Raw genomic sequence first — 23689 nt, 5'->3', positions numbered from 1 at the left:
CAAATAAAACCAAAAATCCTCAATAGCAAAAGCAGTCCTGAGCAAACAAAAGAAATCTGGGGGCATCACATTAGCTATCTTTAAGTTATACTGCAAGGCTACAGTAATCAACACAGTATGACAACTGGTATAAAAATAGACACATATACCAATGAAACAGAATAGAGAACCCAGATATAAAGCCAAATACCTACAACCAACTGATCTTTGACAAAGCAGACTGAAACATACAATGGGGGAAAGGACACCCTATTCATTCAGTGGTGCTGGAAAATTGGATAGCCATACACAGAAGAATGAAACTGGTTCCCTATCTCTCACCGTCTACAAAAATTTACTCAAGATGGATTAAAGACTTAACCCTTTCCCCATTTGCTCTGAGAATACTCGCCAGTGGCACTTGCGGCTGCATCATTTACCCCAAAGTAAATTTGCCACAAAATAGCACCCTATGATTATTATTTTTGCATTGCTCTAGTATATCAACTTTGGAAACAAAAGACATTATCCTATTTATAGCATTCCATTTTTAGTAGCGGTATTTCCACTTACAAAATAAAATCTCAACCACTGAAAATGTCAAATCTTAGAAAACAGCATTCCTACACACGATGTTAACATTGTTCATGAAAAGTTGTTGGCCAAAGATTAGTTTCACGAATTCAGTTTTTCTGAAATAGATTATTCTGATGATTCAGACAATTCTAATGTTAGTTCTGTTTAGAAATAACTCCAAGAACAGTTTTTATATTTTACTTTCACATTGACTATCAGTCAGATTTGCTTCAGCCTCAAAGAACGTGTTTATGTAAAATTAAATGAGCGCTGGCAGCAAGCCACACCTTTGTTTTGAAAACAGGAAAAGGGTAAAATGTAAGACCTGAAACCATAACAATTTTAGAAGAAGCCCTAGGAAAAATTCTGGATATTGGCATAGGCAGAGAATTTATTAGTAAGAGACAGAGCAAATGCAACAAAAATAAATAAATGGGACTCAAACTAAAAAGCTTTGTACAGCAAAAGAGATAATCTACAGAGTAAACAGAGAACCTACAGAATGGGAGAAAATATTTGTAAACTATACATCTGACAAAGGACTAATGTCCGTAATCTACAAGGAACTCAAATTAGCAAGAAAATAAATAATCCCTTAAAAAGTAGACAAACAACATGAACAGACATTTCTCAAAAGAAGATACACAAAAGACTAACAAACATATGAAAAATGCTCAATATCACTAGTCATCACAGAAATACAAATTAAAACTGCAACAAGATACCACTTTGCCCTAGTCAGAATGGCCATTAAGAAGTCAAAAAACAATAGATGTTGGCGCAGACAGGGAACACTTATACACTGTTGGTGAGAATGTAAATTAGTTCAACCTCTGTGGAAAACAGTATGGAAATTTATCAAAGAACTAACAGATCTACCATTCAGTTCAGCAGTCTCACTACTGACATCTGCCCAAAGGAAAATATGTCATTATATCAAAAAGATACCTGCACTAGTATGTTTATCATAGTAGAATTCACGATGGAAAAGATACGGAATCAACCTAAGAGTCCATTAAACCAATGAGTGGATAAAGAAAATGTTATATATATATGATGTAAACATATAGACACAGTGGAATACTACTCACCCTTAAAAAGAATGAAATAACGTCTTTGCAGCTCCTTGGATAGAACTGGGGGTCATTATCCTAAGTAAAGTAACTCAGGAACAGAAAACCAAGTACCACATGTTCTCACTTACAAGGGGGGACTAACCTTGTGGATAAATAACAGCATACAGAATGCTGTAATGGACATCAGAGACTGAGAAAGGGGGAGGGTGGTAAGGGATTAAAAAATCACCTGTTGGGTACACTGTACACTATTTGGGTGATGGGTACACTAAAAGCTCAGATTTCACCACTATAAAATTTATCTGTGTAACGAAAACTACTTGTACCCCTAAAGCTATTGAAAATTTTAAAAAAATATAAATAAATTTCAACATGAGATTTCATGGTGACAAACCATGTCCAAATCATAGCACTCTCAGAATATACATTCATAACACACAGCATGTATCATATCTTCTTATTCTTCAACCCCATCTCTAACTTTTCTAGATCTATAATTAAATATAATAAATGATCACTGTCAGTCTTTTTCCTCAAGTCCTCCCACTAGTCTATTGTTTGGATGAAGTTCATCTTTGAATAGGTTGATTCCTTAAGAAGGGCTTATGTTGCAGATTTTGCATGTTTAAAACTGCTTACTTTGTAAATTTTTTATGGCCTTTAGGCTTCAGGGGGCTGCTTGATAGTATCTAAATCTTGGATTCAAATGTTATTTCTGGTCGGGCACGGTGGCTCACGCCTGTAATCCCAGCACTTTGGGAGGCTGAGGTGGGCAGATCACGAGGTCAGGAGATCGAGACCATCCTGGCTAACAAGGTGAAACCCCGTCTCTACTGAAAATACAAAAAAAAGTAGCCGGGCGCGGTGGCAGGCGCCTGTAGTCCCAGCTATGCAGGAGGCTGAGGCAGGAGAATGGCATGAACCTGGGAGGCGGAGCTTGCAGTGAACCAAGATTGTGCCACTGCACTCCAGCCTGGGTGACAGAGCAAGACTCCATCTCAAAAAAAACCACAAAAAACAACAAAAACAAATGTTATTTCTTTGGTTAAAAAAAAATGCTTTTCCATGATTCCCTTACTTCATATTGTTTTTTGAGAAGTCTGATGACAATTGAACTCTCCTGCCATTATAAGGTATTTGGTTTTTGTACAGTGACCATGAGGATTTTTTTCTTTACCTTTAAAGTCTATTAGTTTTCTAAGGATATGTGTTGAAGTTGATCATTACAGGTTTTCACTGGTACCCAGTGGACCCTTTCAGTATGTAAATTCAAGTCTTCCTTTATTTCTAGAAAATTGTCTTGGATTATAGTTTTAATACTTCCTATTTAATGATTTTTTAAGTGACATGAAAATTGTACATATTTTATAAAATACCTAGGAATCCAACTTACAAGGGCTGTGAAGGACCTCTTCAAGGAGAACTACAAACCACTGCTCAATGAAATAAAAGAGGACACAAACAAATGGAAGAACATTCCATGCTCATGGATAGGAAGAATCAATATCGTGAAAATGGCCATACTGCCCAAGGTAATTTATAGATTCAATGCCATCCCCATCAAGCTACCAATGACTTTCTTCACAGAACTGGAAAAAACTACTTTAAAGTTCATATGGAACCAAAAAAGAGCTGGCATTGCCAAGTCAATCCTAAGCCAAAAGAACAAAGCTGGAGGCATCAAGCTACCTGACTTCAAACTATACTACAAGGCTACAGTAACCAAAACAGCATGGTACTGGGACCAAAACAGAGATATAGACCAATGGAACAGAACAGAGCCCTCAGAAATAATACCACACATCTACAACCATCTGATCTTTGACAAATGTGACAAAAACAAGAAATGGGGAAAGGATTCCCTATTTAATAAATGGTTCTGGGAAAACTGGCTAGCCATATGTAGAAAGCTGAAACTGGATCCCTTCCTTACACCTTATGCAAAAACTAATTCAAGATGGATTAAAGACTTAAATGTTAGACCTAACACCATAAAAACCCTAGAAGAAAACCTAGGCAGTACCATTCAGGACATAGGCATGAGCAAGGACTTCATGTCTAAAACACCAAAAGCAATGGCAACAGAAGCCAAAATTGACAAATGGGATCTAATTAAACTAAAGAGCTTCTGCACAGCAAAAGAAACTACCATCAGAGTGAACAGGCAACCTACAGAATGGGAGAAAATTTTTGCAATCTACTCATCAGACAAAGGGCTAATATCCAGAATCTACAAAGAACTCAAACAAATTTACAAGAAAAAAACAACCCCATCAACAAGTGGGCAAATGATATGAACAGACACTTCTCAAAAGAAGACATTTATGCAGCCAAAAGACACGTCAAAAAATGCTCATCATCACTGGCCATCAGAGAAATGCAAATCAAAACCACAATGAGATACCACCTCACACCAGTTAGAATGGTGATCATTAAAAAGTCAGGAAATAATAGGTGCTGGAGAGGTTGTGGAGAAATAGGAACACTTTTACACTGTTGGTGGGAGTGTAAACTAGTTCAACCATTGTGGAAGACAGTGTGGCGATTCCTCAGGGATCTAGAACTAGAAATACCATTTGGCCCAGCCATCCCATTACTGGGTATATACCCAAAGGATTATAAATCATGCTGCTATAAAGACACATGCACACATCTGTTTATTGCGGCACTATTCACAATAGCAAAGACTTGGAACCAACCCAGATGTCCATCAATGATAGACTGGATTAAGAAAATGTGGTACATATACACCATGGAATACTATGCAGCCATAAAAAATGATGAGTTCATGTCCTTTGTAAGGACATGGATGAAGCTGGAAACCATCATTCTCAGCAAACTATCACAAGGATAAAAAACCAAACACCGCATGTTCTCACTCATAGGTGGGAATTGAACAATGAGAACACTTGGACACAGGAAGGGGAACATCACACACCGGTGCCTGTCGTGGGGTGGGGGGAGGGAGGAGGGATAGCATTAGGAGATATACCTAATGTAAATGACGAGTTAATGGGTGCTACACACCAGCGTGGCACATGTATACATATGTAACCTGCACGTTGTGCACATGTACCCTAGAACTTTATAATACAAAATATATATATAAAAAAAGAAAATTGTATATATGCTGTACATTATGTTTTCATATGTGTATACATTGTAGAATGGGTCAATCAGACTAATAAATGCATTACCTCACGTACTTAACGTTTTTGTGGTGAGAACACTTAAAAAATCTCTTAGCAATTTTTAACTATACAATACACTGTTATACAGTGTTTCTTTTTAACTTATCACTCCTGTATAACTGAAATTTTTGTGTCCCTTGACCAACATCTCTCCAGCTCATTCCTCCAACTCCCCCTTCAACCCGTTCTACTCTCTGCTTCTGTGAGTTTGTCCTTTTTAGATTCTACATGTGAGTGAGATCATGTAGTATTTGTCTTTCTATGCCTTGCTTATTTCGCTTAACATCATATCCTCCAGTTTCATCCATGTTGTTAGAAATGTCAGGGTTTCTTTTTTTTTAATATAGGCTGAATAGTACTCTGTTGTGTTCATATACCACATTTCCTTTATCCATTCATCTACTGATGGACATTTAGATTGATTCCATGTCTTGGCTATTGTGAATAATGCAGCAGTGAACATGGGAGTGTAGGTATCTTTTCAACATACTGATTTCATTTTCTTTGGATATGTATACCCAGTAGTAGAATTACTGGATCATATGGTAGTTCTATTTTTAATTTTTTGAGGAACTTCCATACTGGTTTTCATAACAGCTATACTAATTTAGATTCCCACCAATAGTGTAGAAGTGTACCATTTTCTCCACATTCTTGTCAACACTTTTGTCCTTTTGATAGTAGCCATTCTAGGAAGTGTGAGGTGATATCTCATTGTGGTTTTATTTTCATTTTCTTGGTGTTTAATGGTGCAGAACATTTATTCTTTTTTTATTATTTAAGTTCTAGGATACATGTGCACAGTGTGCAGGTTTGTTACATATGTATGCATGAGCCATGTTGGTGTGCTGTACCCATTAACTCGTCATTTACATTAGGTATATCTCCTAATGCTTTCTCTCCCCCCTCCACCCACCCCACAACAGGCCCCAGAGTGTGATGTTCCCCTGCCTGTGTCCAAGTGTTCTCATTGTTCAATTCCCACCTCCTTGAGAACATGCGCTGTTTGGTTTTTTGTTCTTGTGATAGTTTGCTGAGAATGATGGTTTCCAGCTTCATCCATGTCCCTACAAAGGACATGAACTCATCTTTTTTTATGGTTGCATAGTATTCCATGGTGTATATGTGCCACATTTTCTTAATCTAGTCTATCATTGATGGACATTTGGGTTGGTTCCAAGTCTTTGCTATTGTGAATAGTGCCACAGTAAACATACATGCGCGTGTGCCTTTATAGCAACATGATTTATAATCCTTTGGGTATATACCCAGTAATGGGATGGCTGGATCAAATGGTATTTTTAGTTCTAGATCCTTGAGGAATTGCCACACTGTCTTCTACAATGGTTGAACAAGTTTACAGTCCCACCAACAATTTAAAAGTGTTCCTATTTCTCCACAACCTCTCCAGCACCTGTTATTTCCTGACTTTTTAATGATCACCATTCTAACTGGTGTGAGGTGGTATCTCATTGTGGTTTTGATTTGCATTTCTCTGATGGCCAGTGATGATGAGCATTTTTTTATGTGTCTTTTGGCTGCATAAATGTCTTCTTTTGAGAAGTGTCTGTTCATATCATTTGCCCACTTGTTGATGGGGTTGTTTTTTTCTTGTAAATTTGTTTGAGTTCTTTGTAGATTCTGGATATTAGCCCTTTGTCTGATGAGTAGATTGCAAAAATTTTCTCCCATTCTGTAGGTTGCCTGTTCACTCTGATGGTAGTTTCTTTTGCTGTGCAGAAGCTCTTTAGTTTAATTAGATCCCATTTGTCAATTTTGGCTTCTGTTGCCATTGCTTTTGGTGTTTTAGACATGAAGTCCCATGCCTATGTCCTGAATGGTACTGCCTAGGTTTTCTTCTAGGGTTTTTATGGTGTTAGGTCTAACATTTAATTCTTTAATCCATCTTGAGTTAATTTTTGTATAAGGTGTAAGGAAGGGATCCAGTTTCAGCTTTCTACATATGGCTAGCCAGTTTTCCCAGCACCACTTATTAAATAGGGAATCCTTTCCCCATTTCTTGTTTTTGTTAGGTTTGTCAAAGATCAGATGGTTATAAATGTGTGGTATTATTTCTGAGGGCTCTGTTCTGTTCCATTGGTCTATATCTCTGTTTTGGTCCCAGTACCATGCTGTTTTGGTTACTGTAGCCTTGTAGTATAGTTTGAAGTCAAGTAGCTTGATGCCTCCGGCTTTGTTCTTTTGGCTTAGGATTGTCTTGGCAATGCAGCTCTTTTTTGGTTCCATATGAACTTTAAAGTAGTTTTTTCCAATTTTGTGAAGAAAGTCATTGGTAGCTTGATGGGGATGGCATTGAATCTATAAATTACCTTGGGCAGTATGGCCATTTTCACGATATTGATTCTTCCTCTCCATGAGCATGGAATGTTCTTCCAATTGTTTACCTCTTTTGTTGAGCAGTGGTTTGTAGTTCTCTTTGAAGAGGTCCTTCACATTCCTTTTAAGTTGGATTCCTAGGTATTTTATTCTCTTTGAAGCAATTGTGAATGGGAGTTCACTCATGATTTGGCTCTCTGTTTGTCTGTTATTGGTATATAAGAATGTCTGTGATTTTTGCACATTGATTTTGTATCCTGAGACTTTGCTGAAGTTGCTTATCAGCTTAAGAAGATTTTGGGCTGAGATGATGGGGTTTTCTAAATATACAATCATGTCGTCTGCAAACAGGGACAATTTGACTTCCTCTTTTCCTAACTGAATACCCTTTATTTCTTTCTCCTGCCTGATTGCCCTGGCCAGAACTTCCAATACTATATGGAATAGGAGTAGTGAGAGAGGGCATCCCTGTCTTGCACCAGTTTTCAAAGGGAATGCTTCCAGTTTTTGCCCATTCAGTGTGATATTGGCTGTGGGTTTGTCATAAATAGCTCTTATTATTTTGAAACACGTCTCATCAATACATAATTTATTGAGAGTTTTTAGGATAAAGGGCTGTTGAATTTTGTCAAACGCCTTTGCTGCATCTATTGAGATAATCAATGTGGTTTTTGTATTTGGTTCTGTTTATATGCTGGATTACATTTATGGATTTGCATATGTTCAACCAGCCTTGCATCCCAGAGATGAAGCCCACTTGATCATGGTGGATAAAATTTTTGATGTGCTGCTGGATTCGGTTTGCCAGTATTTTATTGAGGATTTTTGCATCGATGTTCATGAGGGATATTGGTCTAAAATTCTCTTTTTTTGTTGTGTCTCTGCCAGGCTTTGGTATCAGGATGATGCTGGCCTCATAAAAAGAGTTAGGGAGGATTCCCTCTTTTTCTATTGATTGGAATACTTTCAGAAGGAATGGTACCAGCTCCTCCTTGTACCTCTGGTAGAATTTGGCTGTGAATCTGTCTGGTCCTGGACTTTTTTTGGTTGGTAGGCTATTATTGCCTCAATTTCAGAGCCTGTTATTGGTCTATTCAGGGATTCACCTTCTTCCTGGTTTAGTCTTGGGAGGGTGTACGTGTCCAGAAACTTATCCATTTCTTCTAGATTTTTGTGTTTATTTGCATAGAGGTGTTTGTAGTATTCTCTGATGGTAGTTTGCATCTCTGTGGGAACGGTGGTGATATCCCCTTTATCATTTGTTTATTGCATCTATTTGATTCTTCTCTCTTTTCTTCTTTATTAGTCTTGCTAGCAGTCTATCAATTTTGTTGATCTTTTCAAAAAACCATCTCCTGGATTCGTTGATTTTTTGAAGGTTTTTTTGTGTCTCTATCTCCTTCAGTTCTTCTCTGATCTTAGTTTTTTCTTGCCTTCTGCTAGCTTTTGAATGTGTTTGCTCTTGCTTCTCTAGTTCTTTTAATTGTGATGTTAGGGTGTCCATTTTAGATCTTTCCTGCTTTCTCTTGTGGGCATTTAGTGCTTAAATTTCCCTCTACACACTGCTTTAAATGTGTCCCAGAGATTCTGGTATGTTGTGTCTTTGTTCTCATTGGTTTGAAAGAACATATTTATTTCTGCCTTCATTTCGTTATGTACCCCGTAGTCATTCAGGAGCAGGTTGTTCAGTTTCCACGTTGTTGAGCAGTTTTGAGTGAGTTTCTTAATCCTGAGTTCTAGTTTGATTGCACTGTGGTCTGAGAGACAGTTTGTTATAATTTCTGTTATTTTACATTTGCTGAGGAGTGCTTTACTTCCAACTATGTGGTCAATTTTGGAATAAGTGCAATGTGGTGCTGAGAAGAACGTATATTCTGTTGATTTGGGGTGGAGAGTTCTGTAGATGTGTATTAGGTCTGCTTGGTGCCGAGCTAAGTTCAATTCCTGGATATCCTTGTTAACTTTCTGTCTCATTGATCTGTCTAATGCTGACAGTGGGGTGTTAAAAGTCTCCCATTATTATTGTGTGGGAATCTAAGTCTCCTTGTAGATCTCTAAGGACTTGCTTTATGAATCTGGGTTCTCCTGTATTGGCTGCATATATATTTAGGATAGTTAGCTCTTCTTGTTGAATTGATCCCTTTACCATTATGTAATGGCCTTCTTTGTCTCTTTTAATCTTTGTTGGTTTAAAGTCTGTTTTATCAGAGACTAGGATTGCATCCCCTGCCTTTTTGTGTTTTCCATTTGCTTTGTAGATCTTCCTCCATCTCCTTATTTTGAGCCTATGTGTGTCTCTGAACGTGAGATGGGTCTCCTGAATACAGCACACTGATGGGTCTCAACTCTTTATCCAATTTGCCAGTCTATGTCTTTTAATTGGAGCATTTAGCCCATTTACATTTAAGGTTAATATTGTTATGTGTGAATTTGATCCTGTCATTGTGATGTTAGCTGGTTATTTTGCTTGTTAGTTGATGCAGTTTCTTCCAAGCATTGATGGTCTTTACAATTTGTCATGTTTTTGCAGTGGCTGGTATTGGTTGTTCCTTTCCATGTTTAGTGCTTCCTTTAGGAGCTCTTTTAGGGCAGGCCTGGTGGTGACAAAATCTGTCAGCATTTGCTTGTCTGTAAAGTATTTTATTTCTCCTTCACTTATGAAGCTTAGTTTGGCTGGATATGAAATTCCGGGTTGAAAATTCTTTTCTTTAAGAATGTTGAATATTGGCCCCTACTGTCTTCTGGCTTGTAGAGTTTCTCCTGAAAGATCTGCTGTTAGTCTGATGGGCTTCCCTTCGTGGGTAACCCAACCTTTCTCTCTGGCTGCTCTCATCATTTTTTCCTTCATTTCAACTTTGGTGAATCTGACAATTATGTGTCATGGAGTTGCTCTTCTGGAGGAGTATCTTTGTGGTGTTCTCTGTATTTCCTGAATTTGAGTGTTGGCCTGCCTTGCTAGGTTGGGGAAGTTCTCCTGGATAATATCCTGCAGAGTGTTTTCCAACTTGGTTCCATTCTCCCCATCACTTTCAGGTACACCAATCAGACGTAGATTTGGTCTTTTCACATAATCCCATATTTCTTGGAGGGTTTGTTCATTTCTTTTTAGTCTTTTTTCTCTAAATTTCTCTTCTGGCTTCATTTCATTCATTTGATCTTCTATCACTGATACCCTTTCTTCCAGTTGATTGAATCATCTACTGAAGCTTGTGCATTCGTCACGTAGTTCTCATGCCATGGTTTTCAGCTCCATCAGGTCATTTAAAGACTTCTCTACACTGGTTATTCTAGTTAGCCATTCGTCTAATCTTTTCTCAAGGTTTTTAGCTTCTTTGCGTTGTGTTCAAACTTCTTCCTTTAGCTCGGAGAAGTTTGATGGTCTGAAGCCTTCTTCTGTCAACTTGTCAAAGTCATTCTCCATCCAGCTTTGTTCCGTTGCTGGTGAGGAGCTGTGTTCCTTTGGGGGGGGAGAGGTGCTGTGATTTTTAGAATTTTCAGATTTTCTGCTCTGTTTTTTCCCCATCTTTGTGGTTTTATCTACCTTTGGTCTTTGATACTGGTGACGTACAGATGGGGTTTTGGTGTGGATGTCCTTTCTGTTTGTTAATTTTCCTTTTAACAGTCATATCCCTCAGCTGAGGTCTGTTGGAGTTTTCTGGAGTTCCACTCCAGACCCTGTTTGCCTGGGTATCAGCAGTGGAGGCTGCAGAACAGTGAATATTGCTGAACAGCAAATGTTGCTGCCTGATCATTCCTCTGGAAGCTTCGTCTCAGAGGGGTACCTGGCCATGTGAGGTGTCAGTCTGCCCCTACTGGGGGGTGCCTCCCAGTTAGGCTACTTGGGGGTCAGGGACCCACTTGAGGAGACAGTCTGTCTGTTCTCAGATCTCAGACTCCATGCTGGGAGAACCACTACTGTCTTCAAAGCTGTCAGACAGGGACATTTAAGTCTGTAGAGGTTTTTGCTGCCTTTTGTTTGGCTATGCCCTGCCCCCAGAGGTGGAGTCTACAGAGGCAGGCAGGCCTCCTTGAGCTGCGTTGGGCTCCACCCAGTTCGAGCTTCCTGGCCGCTTTGTTTACCTACTCAACCGTCAGCAATGGTGGGCTCCCCTCCCCCAGCCTCCTGCCGCCTTGCAGTTCAATCTCAGACTGCTGTGCTAGCAATGAGTGAGCCTCCGTTGGTGTAGGACCCTCCGAGCCAGGCGTGGGATGTAATCTCCTGGTGTGCCGTTTGCTGTAAGACCATTGGAAAAGCGCAGTATTAGGGTGGAAGTGACCTGATTTTCCAGGTGCCATCTGTCACCCCTTCCCTTGGCTAGGAAAGGGAATTCCCCAACCCCACGCGCTTCCCAGGTGAAGCGATGCCAGTACCTCAGTTGGAAATGCAGAAATCACCCATCTTCTGCGTCGCTCACACGGGGAGCTATAGACTGGAGCTGTTCCTATTCGGCCATCTTGGAACGGAGGACCCAGAACATTTTTTCATATATCTGTTGGCTATTTTTATAATAGGGGAGGGGATTGTTTTCATAAACTTTTTCTGAAAAATACCTACTTAGGTCTTTTTTCATTTTTAAAGTTACTTGTTTTCTTGCTTTTGAGTTGTTTGACCTCATATGTTTTTGGTATTAACCCCTTACCAGATACATGGTTTGCAGGTATTTTCTCTTTCTGTGTCTCTTCACTCTGTTGATTGTTTTCTTTGCTATGCAAAAGCATTTTAGTGTGAGGTAATCCTATATGCCTAATTTTTAATGTTAATATTTGTTCCATTGCTTTGTGTATTTATTTTTAATACTTATGAGAGGTGACAGCGTGCTGGCAGCCCTCGCAGGCCTCGCTCGCTCTCGGCACCTCCTCTGCCTGGGCTCCCACTTTGGCAGCACTTGAGGAGCCCTTCAGCCTGCTGCTGCACTGTGGGAGCCCCTTCCTGGGCTGGCCAAGGCCGGAGCCGGCTCCCTCAGCTTGCGGGTAGGTGTTGAGGGAGAGGCGCAGGCAGGAACTGGGGCTGCACACGGCGCTTGCGGGCCAGTGTGAGTTCTGGGTGGGTGTGGGCTCAGCGGGCCCCACACTCGGAGTGGCCAGCTGGCCCTGCCAGCCCCAGGCAGTGAGGTGCTTAGCACCTGGGCCAGCAGCTGCTGTGCTTGACTTTTCGCTGGGCCTTAGCTGCCTCCCCGTGGGGCAGGGCTTGGGACCTGCAGCCCGCCATGCCTGAGCCTGCCCCCCACCATGGGCTCCTGCATGGCCCGAGCCTCCCCGATGAGCACCGCCCCCTGCTCCATGGCACCCAGTCCCATTGACCACCCAAGGGCTGAGGAGTGCGGGCGCGTGGCGCGGGACTGGCAGGCAGCTCCACCTGCAGCCCTGGTGCGGGATCCACTGGGTGAAGCCAGCTGGGCTCCTGAGTCTGGTGGGGACTTGGAGAACCTTTATGTCTAGCTAAGGGATTGTAAATACACCAGTCGGCACTCTGTATCTAGCTCAAGGTTTGTAGAGACACCAATCAGCACCCTGTGTCTGGCTCAGGGTTTGTGAATGCACCAATCGACACTGTATCTAGCTACTCTAGTGGGGACGTGGAGAACCTTTATGTCTAGCTAAGGGATTGTAAATACACCAATCGGCACTCTGTATCTAGCTCAAGGTTTGTAAACACACCAATCAGCACCCTGCGTCTAGCTCAGGGTTTGTGAATGCACCAATCGACACTCTGTGTCTAGCTAATCTCGTGGGGATGTGGAGAACTTTTGTGTCTAGCTCAGGGATTGTAAATGCACCAATCAGCACCCTGTCAAAACAGACCAATAAGCTCTCTGTAAAATGGACCAATCGGCTCTCTGTAAAATGGACTAATCAGCAGAATGTGGGTTGGGCCAGATAAGAGAATAAAAGCAGGCTGCCGGAGCCAGCAGTGGCGAGCCAGCTGTGGCAACCCAGCTCGGGTCCCCTTACACACTGTGGAAGCTTTGTTCTTTCGCTCTTTGCAATAAATCTTGCAGTTACTGCTCACTCTTTGGGTCCACACTGCCTTTATGAGCTGTAACACTCACCGCGAAGGTCTGCAGCTTCACTCCTGAAGCCAGCGAGACCACAAACCCACCAGGAGGAATGAACAACTCCAGATGTGCCGCCTTAAGAGCTGTAACACTCACCACGAAGGTCTTCAGCTTCACTCCTGAGCCAGTGAGACCACAAACCCACCAGAAGGAAGAAACTCCAAACACATCCAAACATCAGAAAGAACAAACTCCGGACACGCCACCTTTAAGAACTGTAACACTCACTGCGAGGGTCCGCGGCTTCGTTCTTGAAGTCAGTGAGACCAAGAACCCACCAATTCCGGACACACTTATATGTCAGTTGAATCTTCTTTGCCATTATATCCCCTTTCATTTCAGCCACATTCTCACTGATCCTTTTTACTTTTTAAATATTCTTTTTAGTCTGTTTTTTTCCTTCTTTTCAACATTCCTTATGTTTTCGTTAGAATCTGTAATTCCTTGTGCACTTTATAATGTGGTCTTAATTCTTCATTTTTGGTATACTTTTGTCTTTTTCTTATATTTCTTTCCTGAGGTCAACCAACTCTCATTTCTTTCTGCTTTTTTGGTCCATTTCTGCCCCTAGTTTCTGAATTTATGCTTCAAGATGTTTTATCATATCCCAAATGTATGAGGACATTTAATTAACTTTGGATGTTGTGCTGTAGTTTCCTTCTGTCACTGTTTTTATAGGAGGAGAGGGTTTTCATAAACCAAATTTTAGGGACTCCCATTTTTTGTTTTCTTTTTATACTGTGTATTTTTAAGTAGATTAACATTGTACCTCTGTATTTCTGTGGATAGGGCTGGCAGTTTGCAGTGGTTTATAAGCTTTGTAGCTCATAATAGGCCCCTTTGTTAATATAGTTTTTTTCTTTTTTTTCTTCTGAGAGAGACCATAGTTCGGGAGAGATTGCATATATATTTGTTGTTTTGTTTTGTTCTTTCAGTATCCTAAATGTTTCCTCTGAGGTTTTGAGGCAGATTATTGAGGAATTGACAACTGTCCATTTCTCAGCATTTAACTGGAGGGAACTTACTCTCCTGTGAGATCCTGCCCCCATCCAAGAATTCCTGTTTGTGAGCCTTTTAAGTGAATATTAAAAGGTTTTGACATCTCCTAAGTAGTGAAGAGTATATTTTTTCAGAAAAGCTTTAAAGAAATTTCTTAATATTCTATGAATGTCTCATCTGTGATGCTTGGCACCACATCTGGTTTTGCTGAAGTCTTCACATTATTATGACTCATTGCTTTTTGTATTAGCATACTTGGCATGAGAAACTGCCAGCTATACTGAAAGAATCTGTCAACTTAGTAAGAGCTAGGACCTTGAATCACTACCTTTCCAAGATGTTTTATTAAGAAATAGAATGTGAAGCTCTCTTCTTTACAGAGTTGGCTTGTTTTCCAAAAGATAACTCTTAAAGTCCTTTGCTAAAGTAGAAGTTTCATAAGAGAGAAGGAAAGCCCACTTGGAAAATTTCGATGGGGAATTTTGATATTACCTTATGAATATTTTAGCCCATCTGAATGCTATAAATTTTTCTATCAAGACAGTTTGGTTACCATTGTAGATAGTGGTAAAAACCTATATGCTCTTTTGTCTGAGCTACAGTTCTGAAAGGATTTTAGAGGAGGGAACTATGCTTACAATCAAAGAAATGCATAGTTTTAAAACTACATTTTTTTCCTGACTTTTGAATTCATAAAAAATATTAAAATTTTAATGTTATGTTTGTGTGAGTGTGGTAAAACTGACACTTTTTTATGTTGAAGATGTACGTAAGTACACATTTCTATATGTAGAAGAGGAATTGCTGGGTCACTGGGTTGCATATGTTCAGCTTTAGCAGTTATTGCCAAATGTTTTTGTGGCTGTACTATTTTATACCCACAACCAGTGTATAAGAGTTCTAGTTACCATTCTCTGCTTTTCTCCATGTTAACTGTTCTAGTGTGTGTGTACTGATGGCATGTTATACATAGTTTGCTTTGTATTTCCATGATAGCTGATGATACTGTGCTCTTTTCATACATTTATTATCCATTTAAATATCTTTGTTTATAAAAAATCTGTTTACATTTTCATGCATATTCTCTATTGGGAGATCTTTTTCTTATTCATTTGTTGGAGTTCTGTATATATTCGGGTAATGGATTCTTTTTAGATGTAGTAAATGTATCTTCTCCATTGCTATGGGCTGCCATTTTACTCCCTTACTGGTATCTTATGATAAATAAACATTAATTTTATGTAGTTTGCGTTTACTAATTATTCTATGGTTAGTACTTTTTGTATTCTGTTTAAGAAATTTTTGCCCATTTCTAGGTCGTGAAGCTCTTCTCAAAGTTTTCCACTTAAAGCCTTATTGGATTTGTTTCTTATATTATCCTCAATCCATCCAGAATTGATTTTTATCTGAGTTGTGTGAGGTAGAAGTCAAAGTGTCAAGGTACATTTTTCCCTTGCAGCGTTTATTCACTTTAAAATGTGCAGATATCAGATCTGCTGCTTAAGAAGAATAACACCAAAATAGCCACTTTTCTAAAATCAAGATGTACAATGACTATGATATGTTGTAGAAAAACATAATTTAAAATACTTTTCTAAAACCACTATATTTTAGAAGGAGAGGCAAATTCATTTTTAGTAATATTGCTAAATCCCTTTTAAACCTAGTAAATATCTGTTATGTCCCATTTTAAATATATACACAATAGTCTAATTGTTCAAAAAGAAATTAGAGCTATACCTTCCTATCATTATCTTCTGCAGGCAAGTCTTTGCTGAAGCAGCTAAAAGTAAGGCTAAATCCAGCCAAAAGGACAGCTTATTCACAGTATAAGAGAAATGATTATGGGAAGACATTTTAGACATTCAAAAAGAGAACACTCAACCACTCCAAGTCAGGGGGTTAATTTGTACATCTCCACCTCACTCTGGCCCACCAAGCATAAGACAATGGTCCTCAAAGCCAGACTTTTTGAAGAAACTACTGATGGAAGTTATTTAATGATAGCATCTATGGTAAACATTGTTCAGGCGCTATCATGGCCTCTTCTGTACCTTAGAGGATTCAACTGTACATTTGATTTGTCCCACTACACTAAGCTTTCTGAGGGCATCACTGCCTCTCATTCCGTCACTGAATCCCCAGTTCCTGCCTGGCTTAGTGCCTGGATATTCAGAGTTTTTCAATAAATGAGTTCCTTTGAGAATTCCAAATTTTGTTTTTGAGACTAGAGATGCTCTATACTAGTTAAAAAAAAAAAAACCTGTTCGTAAATGAGTTTGTAAATTAGGACTGATGCTCTTTAAGCAAGCTTCGTTTCCCTCTACTGAAAGTGGACAGAGCTGATGTGCTTTTGTTCTAGCAAGTAACTCTCTACCCTCTGGTTCATCCTTCTAAGTTGCAGATTCCTAAGGGAGCATTGTTCCGTGGCACACCTCAGGAAGTTGAATGAGCTTCCATTTAATTGAGAACATAAATAAGATTTCTCAAGTTTCGTAACAATATTAATTATACTTCTGGTTTATCAGAGTCAGATGCACTATCTCCCCTCTTTTGAATACAGAATGTTTCCATTTAACACCTTCTAGAGCTTAATTTATTGCTGTTCTTCATCTACTGTAGTTGATGTGGACATCAGAAGAGGCATGGTGACCATAAGGTCTCTATACTCTGTACAAGTGGCTACAAGCTCACTGCCAACAGGGTCTAGACAGATGAAATAAAGGAGTGAAATGGCCTAGGCATATGAAGAATAACAGCATAGCCATGATGATAAATGATAGCTGAGCTTCAGGACTGGGGGCATTGTGGAGTGATAGGGCAGTGGCAAACTGGAGTGTGACTTTCTTTTTCAAAGGGGACAGCTGCTACTTAAGGACAACCACTTAGAAAACTGGCCTAGATTTCCTTTTTTCCTTGTGATTTTTCAAGAGAAGTTGGAAATTCAGAATTTATGTTAAGTTTCCAGATTTTGAGAACTTTAACACCTAATTTAAACATTTTTGAAGGAGAGTATAGCCCAGAACTGTACAGACCAAGAGGCCTGTGGGCTAATTTGGGTCCTGAGCCATCAATTCTAACTTCTCCTCCATACCTCTATCAAATTCAATTATCCAAAAGCACAATATTCTTGGACTGTACACTAAATTCCTGGTTGTATTCTGTTTTATTTTGCTTCATAATAAATTATCACAAGCCTAGCAACTTAAAACAGCGCAGTTTTATCATCTCACTTCCCATGGATCTGAAGTCTAGGCATTGCATGGCATGACTGAATTCTCTGCTCGGGGTCCCACCAGGCTGAAATTAAGGTGTTAGCTGGGAATACGTTTCTCATCTGGGGCTCACAGTTCTCTTCCAAGTGTACTAGTTGTTGGTAGAATTCAGTTCATTGCAGTTGTAAAACTGAGGTCCCCATTTTCTTGGTAACTGTTGGCCAGGGACTGCTGTAACTTTCTAGAGGTGACTTGCAATGGCCCTGATAGGCAAGTTGCTACATAGATGTTTGCATTCTTCCAGGCCACCTGGCATGTGTCTCTCTTATTTCCAATTCTGCAACCTGAGAAAACAATGTGCTTTTAATGGGCCTACCTGATTAGTTCAGGCTTACCCAGAAAAATCTCCCTTTTGCCATATATGTAACATAAAAGAAGTTAAAAATGAAACTGACAGGGAATCCTGGTAAGAAATACCCTAGAAGGCCGGGTGTGGTGGCTCATGCCTGTAATCCCATCACTTTGGGAGGCCGAGGGGGGTGGATCACCACAGGTCAGGAGTTCAAGACCAGCCTGGCAAATATGGTGAAACCCTGTCTCTAATAAAAATACAAAAATTAGCCTGGCGTGTTGGTGTGTGCCTGTAATCCCAGCTACTTGGGAGGCTGAGACAGGAGAATTGCTTGAACCCGGGAGGCAGAGGTTGCAGTGAGCCAAGATCACGCCACTGTACTCCAGCCTGGGTGACAGAGCGAGACTCCTTTAAAAAAAAAAAAAAAGAAATATCCTAGAAGCATTAAAAGATCACATACTAGAGGAAATTTTACAAGTAAACACACATTGGAAAAGTTAATCAAGAAAATAACAAGTTACCAGTTTCTTGATCACCAATACTGCTGGGGAGAGGGGGAATAAATTGGTACAGCCTTTTTGTTTAATTAGATTCCATTTGTCAGTTTTGGCTTTTGTTGCCATTGCTTTTGGTGTTTTAGTCATGAAGTCTTGGCCCATGCCTATGTCCTGAATGGTATTGCCTAGGTTTTCTAGGGTTTTTATGGTTTTAGGTCTTACGTTTAAGTCTTTAATCCATCTTGAGTTAATTTTTGTATAAGGTGTAAGGAAGGGGCCCGGTTTCAGTTTTCTGCATATGGCTAGCTGGCCAGTTTTCCCAACAGCATTTATTAAATAGGGAACCCTTTCCCCGTTGCTTGTTTTTGTCAGGTTTGTCAAAGATCAAATGGTTGTAGTTGTGTAGTGTTATTTCTGAAGCCTCTGTTGTGTTCCATTGGTCTACATACCTGTTTTGGTACCAGTACCATGCTGTTTGGGTTACTGTAGCCTTGTGTAGTTTGAAGTCAGGTAGCGTGATGCCTCCAGCTTTGTTCTTTTTGCTTAGGAATGTCTTGGCTACATGGATTCTTTTTTGGTTCCATATGAAATTTAAAGTAGTTTTTTCTAATTCTGTGAAGAAAGTCAATGGTAGCTTGACGGGGATTGCATTGAATCTATACATTTGGGCATTATGGCCATTTTCCTGATATTGATCCTTCCTATCCACTCTTTTTTTCCATTTGTATCCACTCTTATTTCCTTGAGCAGTGGTTTGTAGTTCTCCTTGAAGAGGTCCTTCACATCCCTTGTAAGTTGTATTCCTAGGTATTTTACTCTCTTTGTAGCAATTGTGAATGGGAGTTCTCTCATGATTTGGCTCTCTGTCTGTTATTGGTGTATAGGAATGCTTGTGATTTTTTCACGTTGATTTTGTATCCTGAGACTGCTGAAGTTGTCTATCAGCTTAAGGAGATTTTGGGCTGAGACAATGGGGTTTTCTAAATATACAGTCATGTCATCTGCAAACAAAGACAATTTTACTTCCTCGCTTCCTGTTTGAATACCCTTTATTTCTTTCTCTTGCCTGATTGCCCTGACCAGAACTTCCAGTACTATGTTAATAGGAGTGGTGAGAGAGGGCATCCTTGTCTTGTGCAGGTTTTCAAAGGGAATGCTTCCAGTTTTTGCCCATTCAGTATGATATTGGCTGTGGGTTTGTCATAAATAGCTCTTATTATTTTGAGGTATGCTGATTTTGAACTTTTTAAAGCAATTTTATTCCTAAGTTTTTTAACTTTTTTGATGCTATTATGAATGGAGTTTTAAAAATTTGATTTCAGATTGCACTAGCATATATGGAAATGCAGTTGATTTTTGTATATGGATCCTGTGACTTAGCTAAGTTTCTTTACTAGTTCTAGAGAGGTTTTGTTTTGTTTTATTTGTCAATTCCTTAGAATTCACTACTCATAAGATCAAGTATCATCCTTGAAAATGATATCCTTGGAGGTCCACATTACTCTTATTCAAGTGATGTTGCCATAGCTTAAAACATTTTTGGAAGTCCTTATTCAGGCTTTCTTACACAGGTTACCAAGCACATAAGAAAATCAGTTTTTATTATTTATTAGTGTGTGTCTTGCTTTAATTTTTCTTCTTCTTCCTTTTTATCTTAGTATCTTAGATGTGTACTGAGGATATGTTATTTTTTATATATCTGATAGACCAAGCTTGTCCAACCTGTGGCCTGCAGGCCTCATGCGGCCCAGGACAGCTTTGAATGCGGCCCAACAGAAATTCATAAACTTTCTTAAAACATTATGAGATTTTTTTGTGATTTATTTATGTTTGTTTGTTTATCGGTTGATTGATTGATTGTGCCCAAAAGCTGTCATTAGTGTTAATGCATTTTATGTGTGGCCCAAGACAATTCTTTTTCCACTGTGGCCCAGGGAGGCCAAAAGATGAGGCACCCCTGTGATAGACATTAAAGGATGAAATTTAGGCACACCGTTTTATATATGCATCTGACATTCAAGGAAAAAGCTGTGGATGGAAGGTTAAGCTTGTGAGTTGTCAGATCATAGTTAAAGCCATGGGATCAGATATGATCACCTAAAGAGATTAACTAGAAATCCAACAACCCTCAGAAGTAAAATTGAGTAGGTCCAAAAAAAGGCTTGAGGGATGACCTGAGGCTGGAATCTAAGGGGTTTGAGGGAAGCACGTTAAGAATACTACTAATTAACCATCAATTCATTTGTGAGCCACCTGCCTGGATGAAATATTTTGTTAATTTTTTTTTTAGTCCCTCATTATTGTTTTGAAAGAGTATACATGTCTTTCACAGGAAATTAATCTTTATAAGTTCAGTGATGCATGTACTGCTTTTCCTTTTGAATCATTTGAATAGACATTACTTGTCATTTTTTTCCTCCAGAGCAATATGATTGGTAATCATTAAACATTTTAGTCATTATTCCATACTAATTTAACAGCCAGCTTGGTATATTATTTTGATTCTGTTATCTACGTTGCAAATATTATTGACTTCATGAGAGTCACGCCAAATAATCTGCTTTTCTTTCATTCCTAGGCAAATACTGTGGTCTGGGGTTGCAAATGAACCATTCAATTGAATCAAAAGGCAATGAAATCACATTGCTGTTCATGAGTGGAATCCATGTTTCTGGACGCGGATTTTTGGCCTCATACTCTGTTATAGATAAACAAGGTAATTTTCACCTTTTGCAATGGCTCCTACAGTTTGTAATTTCTAACAACAAAAATAAAATGCTTTTTTTAAGTACCTGTTTTCTGAAATTGGAATAGAGCAGAAAGACTGAACAATTAATAGCACATATATAAATTTGACAAATAAGGTGAGTTCAGTTTCAAAGTTCCAAAAATAAAAGTACATAAACGTTACTTCCCTTTCCTTAGTAAAGGAAATACTGCTGAAATGCTGATTTTTTTTATTTTTATAAGATTGGAACACGAGCTATAATAACTTTTTTTTTTTTTGAGACAGAGTTTTGCTCTTGTTGCCCAGGCTGGAGTGCAGTGGTGCGATCTCGGCTCACCGCAACCTCCACCTCCTGGGTTCAAGCAATTCTCCTGTCCCAGCCTCCTGAGTAGCTGGGATTACAGGCATGCGCCACCATGCCCAGCTAATTTTGTATTTTTAGTAGAGATGGGGTTTCTACATGTTGGCCAGACTGGTCTCGAACTCCTGACCCCAGGTGATCCGCCTGGCTCGGCCTCCCAAAGTGCTGGGATTACAGGTGTGAGCTACTGCACCCGGCCTATAATAACATTTTTAAAATTTATAAATTATTGAAATGTTTTATATCAATTTAAAACATTATTATTCACAGTTTACCACTTCATAGTGCTGTGTTAAAGACCATACTACCATTATTTTCAAAGAATAAGATCTCACATCCCCAGGAGTACCTGAGGAGTGCTGAGACAGCATGAAATAAACATGGGGTATTTCTAAATTGCTAATGTTTAGGAGGAAAATGTGGTGTAAAGGGGGAAAATTAAAAACAAGGTTATTCAGATGCTGGTGAGGTTGTGGAGAAAAAGAAACAGTATACACTGTTTGTGGGAGTGTAAGTCAGTTCAGCCATTGTGGAAGACAGTGTGGCAGTTCCTCAAAGACCTAAAGACAGAAATACCATTCAACCCAGCAATCCTATTACTGGATATATACCCAAAGGAATATAAATTATTCTGTCATAAAGACATATGCATGTGTATGTTCATTGCACCGCTATTCAATAGCAAAGACTTAGAATCACCTTAAATGCCCATTAGTGATAGACTGGATAAAGAAAGTTTTGTACATGTATACCATGGAATACTATGCAGCCATGAAAAAGAACAAGATGTTCTTTGCAGGGACATGGATGGAGCTGGAAGCCCTTATCTTTAGCAAACTAATTAATGCAGGAACAGAAAACCAAATACTGCATGTTTTCACATATAAATAGGAGCTAAATTATGAAAACACATGGACATATAGAGGGGAACAACACACACTGGGGCTTTTGGGAGGGTGGGAGGTGGGAGAGGATCAGGAAAAATAACTAATGGATACCAGGCTTAATACCTGGATGATAAAATAATCTGTAAAACAAGCCCCCATGACGCAAGCTTACTTATGGAACAAACCTGCACATGTACCCCAAACTTAAAAGTTTAAAAACAAAAGATTATCAAATAGAATAGAATCCAAAATTTACCTGAATCTCTAAGATAAAATGCAAGACCTGCATGAACTCTCTCACGTGTTTTAGCTGCTGTGGGATGTGTTCATTTCCCCCTGCTATATAGGGGTACCATGATGAGAAAGTTTAATAAGTGTTGCTAGTACAAGAATATATCAAAACAATCATTTAAATTTTTAACAGTTGATTATTTTGATATTCAGCATTGAATTAAGTTACCATTTAAAAGTTTAAATTGGCTTTTACTTCATATTGTATAAATGAGGAGATTCTCAAGAACCTCCTAGTTGTGAGAATGCTGGGCACTGGGAATTATAGGGGAAAGCAAGCGATTCCTCCTCAGCTATGGTGGGCTTGAGATAAACACGATATGTCTTATTGAAAGTTTCATATAGAAAGTGATAGAGGAGAGAGCTGTTCTGTGTGGAGGAACCTGCCTTTCCTTAGTTTATAAGCAGCAGGGCAAGATGTGAAGGCTAACAAAATCTTTCATAGTAAATGAGAAGGAAAATTCATTTGGATGAAATAATAGAAAAGAACTAGAAACATTATGCCAAATGAACAATTAATATTTTCGACAGAACCAGGAAAACTTAGTCAGTGTGATGTTGTGGAAAGGACTCTTGGTATCCCTGCCTCTGCCACGTGCTAGCTGGCTAACCTCTGGCCAGTCATTTCACCACTGTGAGTTGTATCTTTGAATGGATTCGTTGTGAGGACTGAATCTAATAAAAACATGTGTACTGTTTGTAGGCTCATGACATAGCAGACACATACAATGTTAGTTTCCCCCCTTCTACCACTGTACACATGCATACACGTGTTCCCCACCCCTACCACCAAAAGAGTAATGTAGAGAACACAAGTGAGATGATAATGGATTACCATCCTTTAAGTTTTACTTATTGAAAGTCTTGGGTTGATAGATGAGAGGATAGAAAATAAAGTTAATTTGCTTCTTATTTTCATTAAGTTTCTTAATCTTAATATCAGGTTAAATTATTTTGATTCATATTTTTGCTTTTCTCTGTTATTTATCAAGTTGAAGGTTTCTGGAAAATAAGTATCCTGTTTTTTTAAAAAAAGGTTCTCAGATATTTAAATTATGAGGCTTTTTGGCCCACAGAAACCTTAATGTCCTGCATTCAATTTACTTAAGAATTGGCTATGACCTCAGAGAAAAGAATCAGTATG

General features: G+C 39.1%; 1 protein-coding gene across 1 annotated transcript in view; it reads left to right on the top strand.

Moving 5' to 3' along the window:
- The window catches only part of DCBLD2 (discoidin, CUB and LCCL domain containing 2), a 100227-nt gene that overhangs the window by 31268 nt on the left and 45270 nt on the right, over positions 1-23689 (top strand). The window contains exon 3 of the mRNA XM_001141399.8: positions 20857-20994. Coding sequence (XP_001141399.4) covers positions 20857-20994 — 138 coding nt within the window. The remainder of the gene's footprint in view (positions 1-20856; positions 20995-23689) is intronic.

This window comes from Pan troglodytes, chromosome 2, assembly GCF_028858775.2.
Source record: "Pan troglodytes isolate AG18354 chromosome 2, NHGRI_mPanTro3-v2.0_pri, whole genome shotgun sequence".
Lineage (NCBI taxonomy): Eukaryota > Metazoa > Chordata > Mammalia > Primates > Hominidae > Pan > Pan troglodytes.
This window is presented reverse-complemented; position numbering and strand designations above follow the sequence as displayed.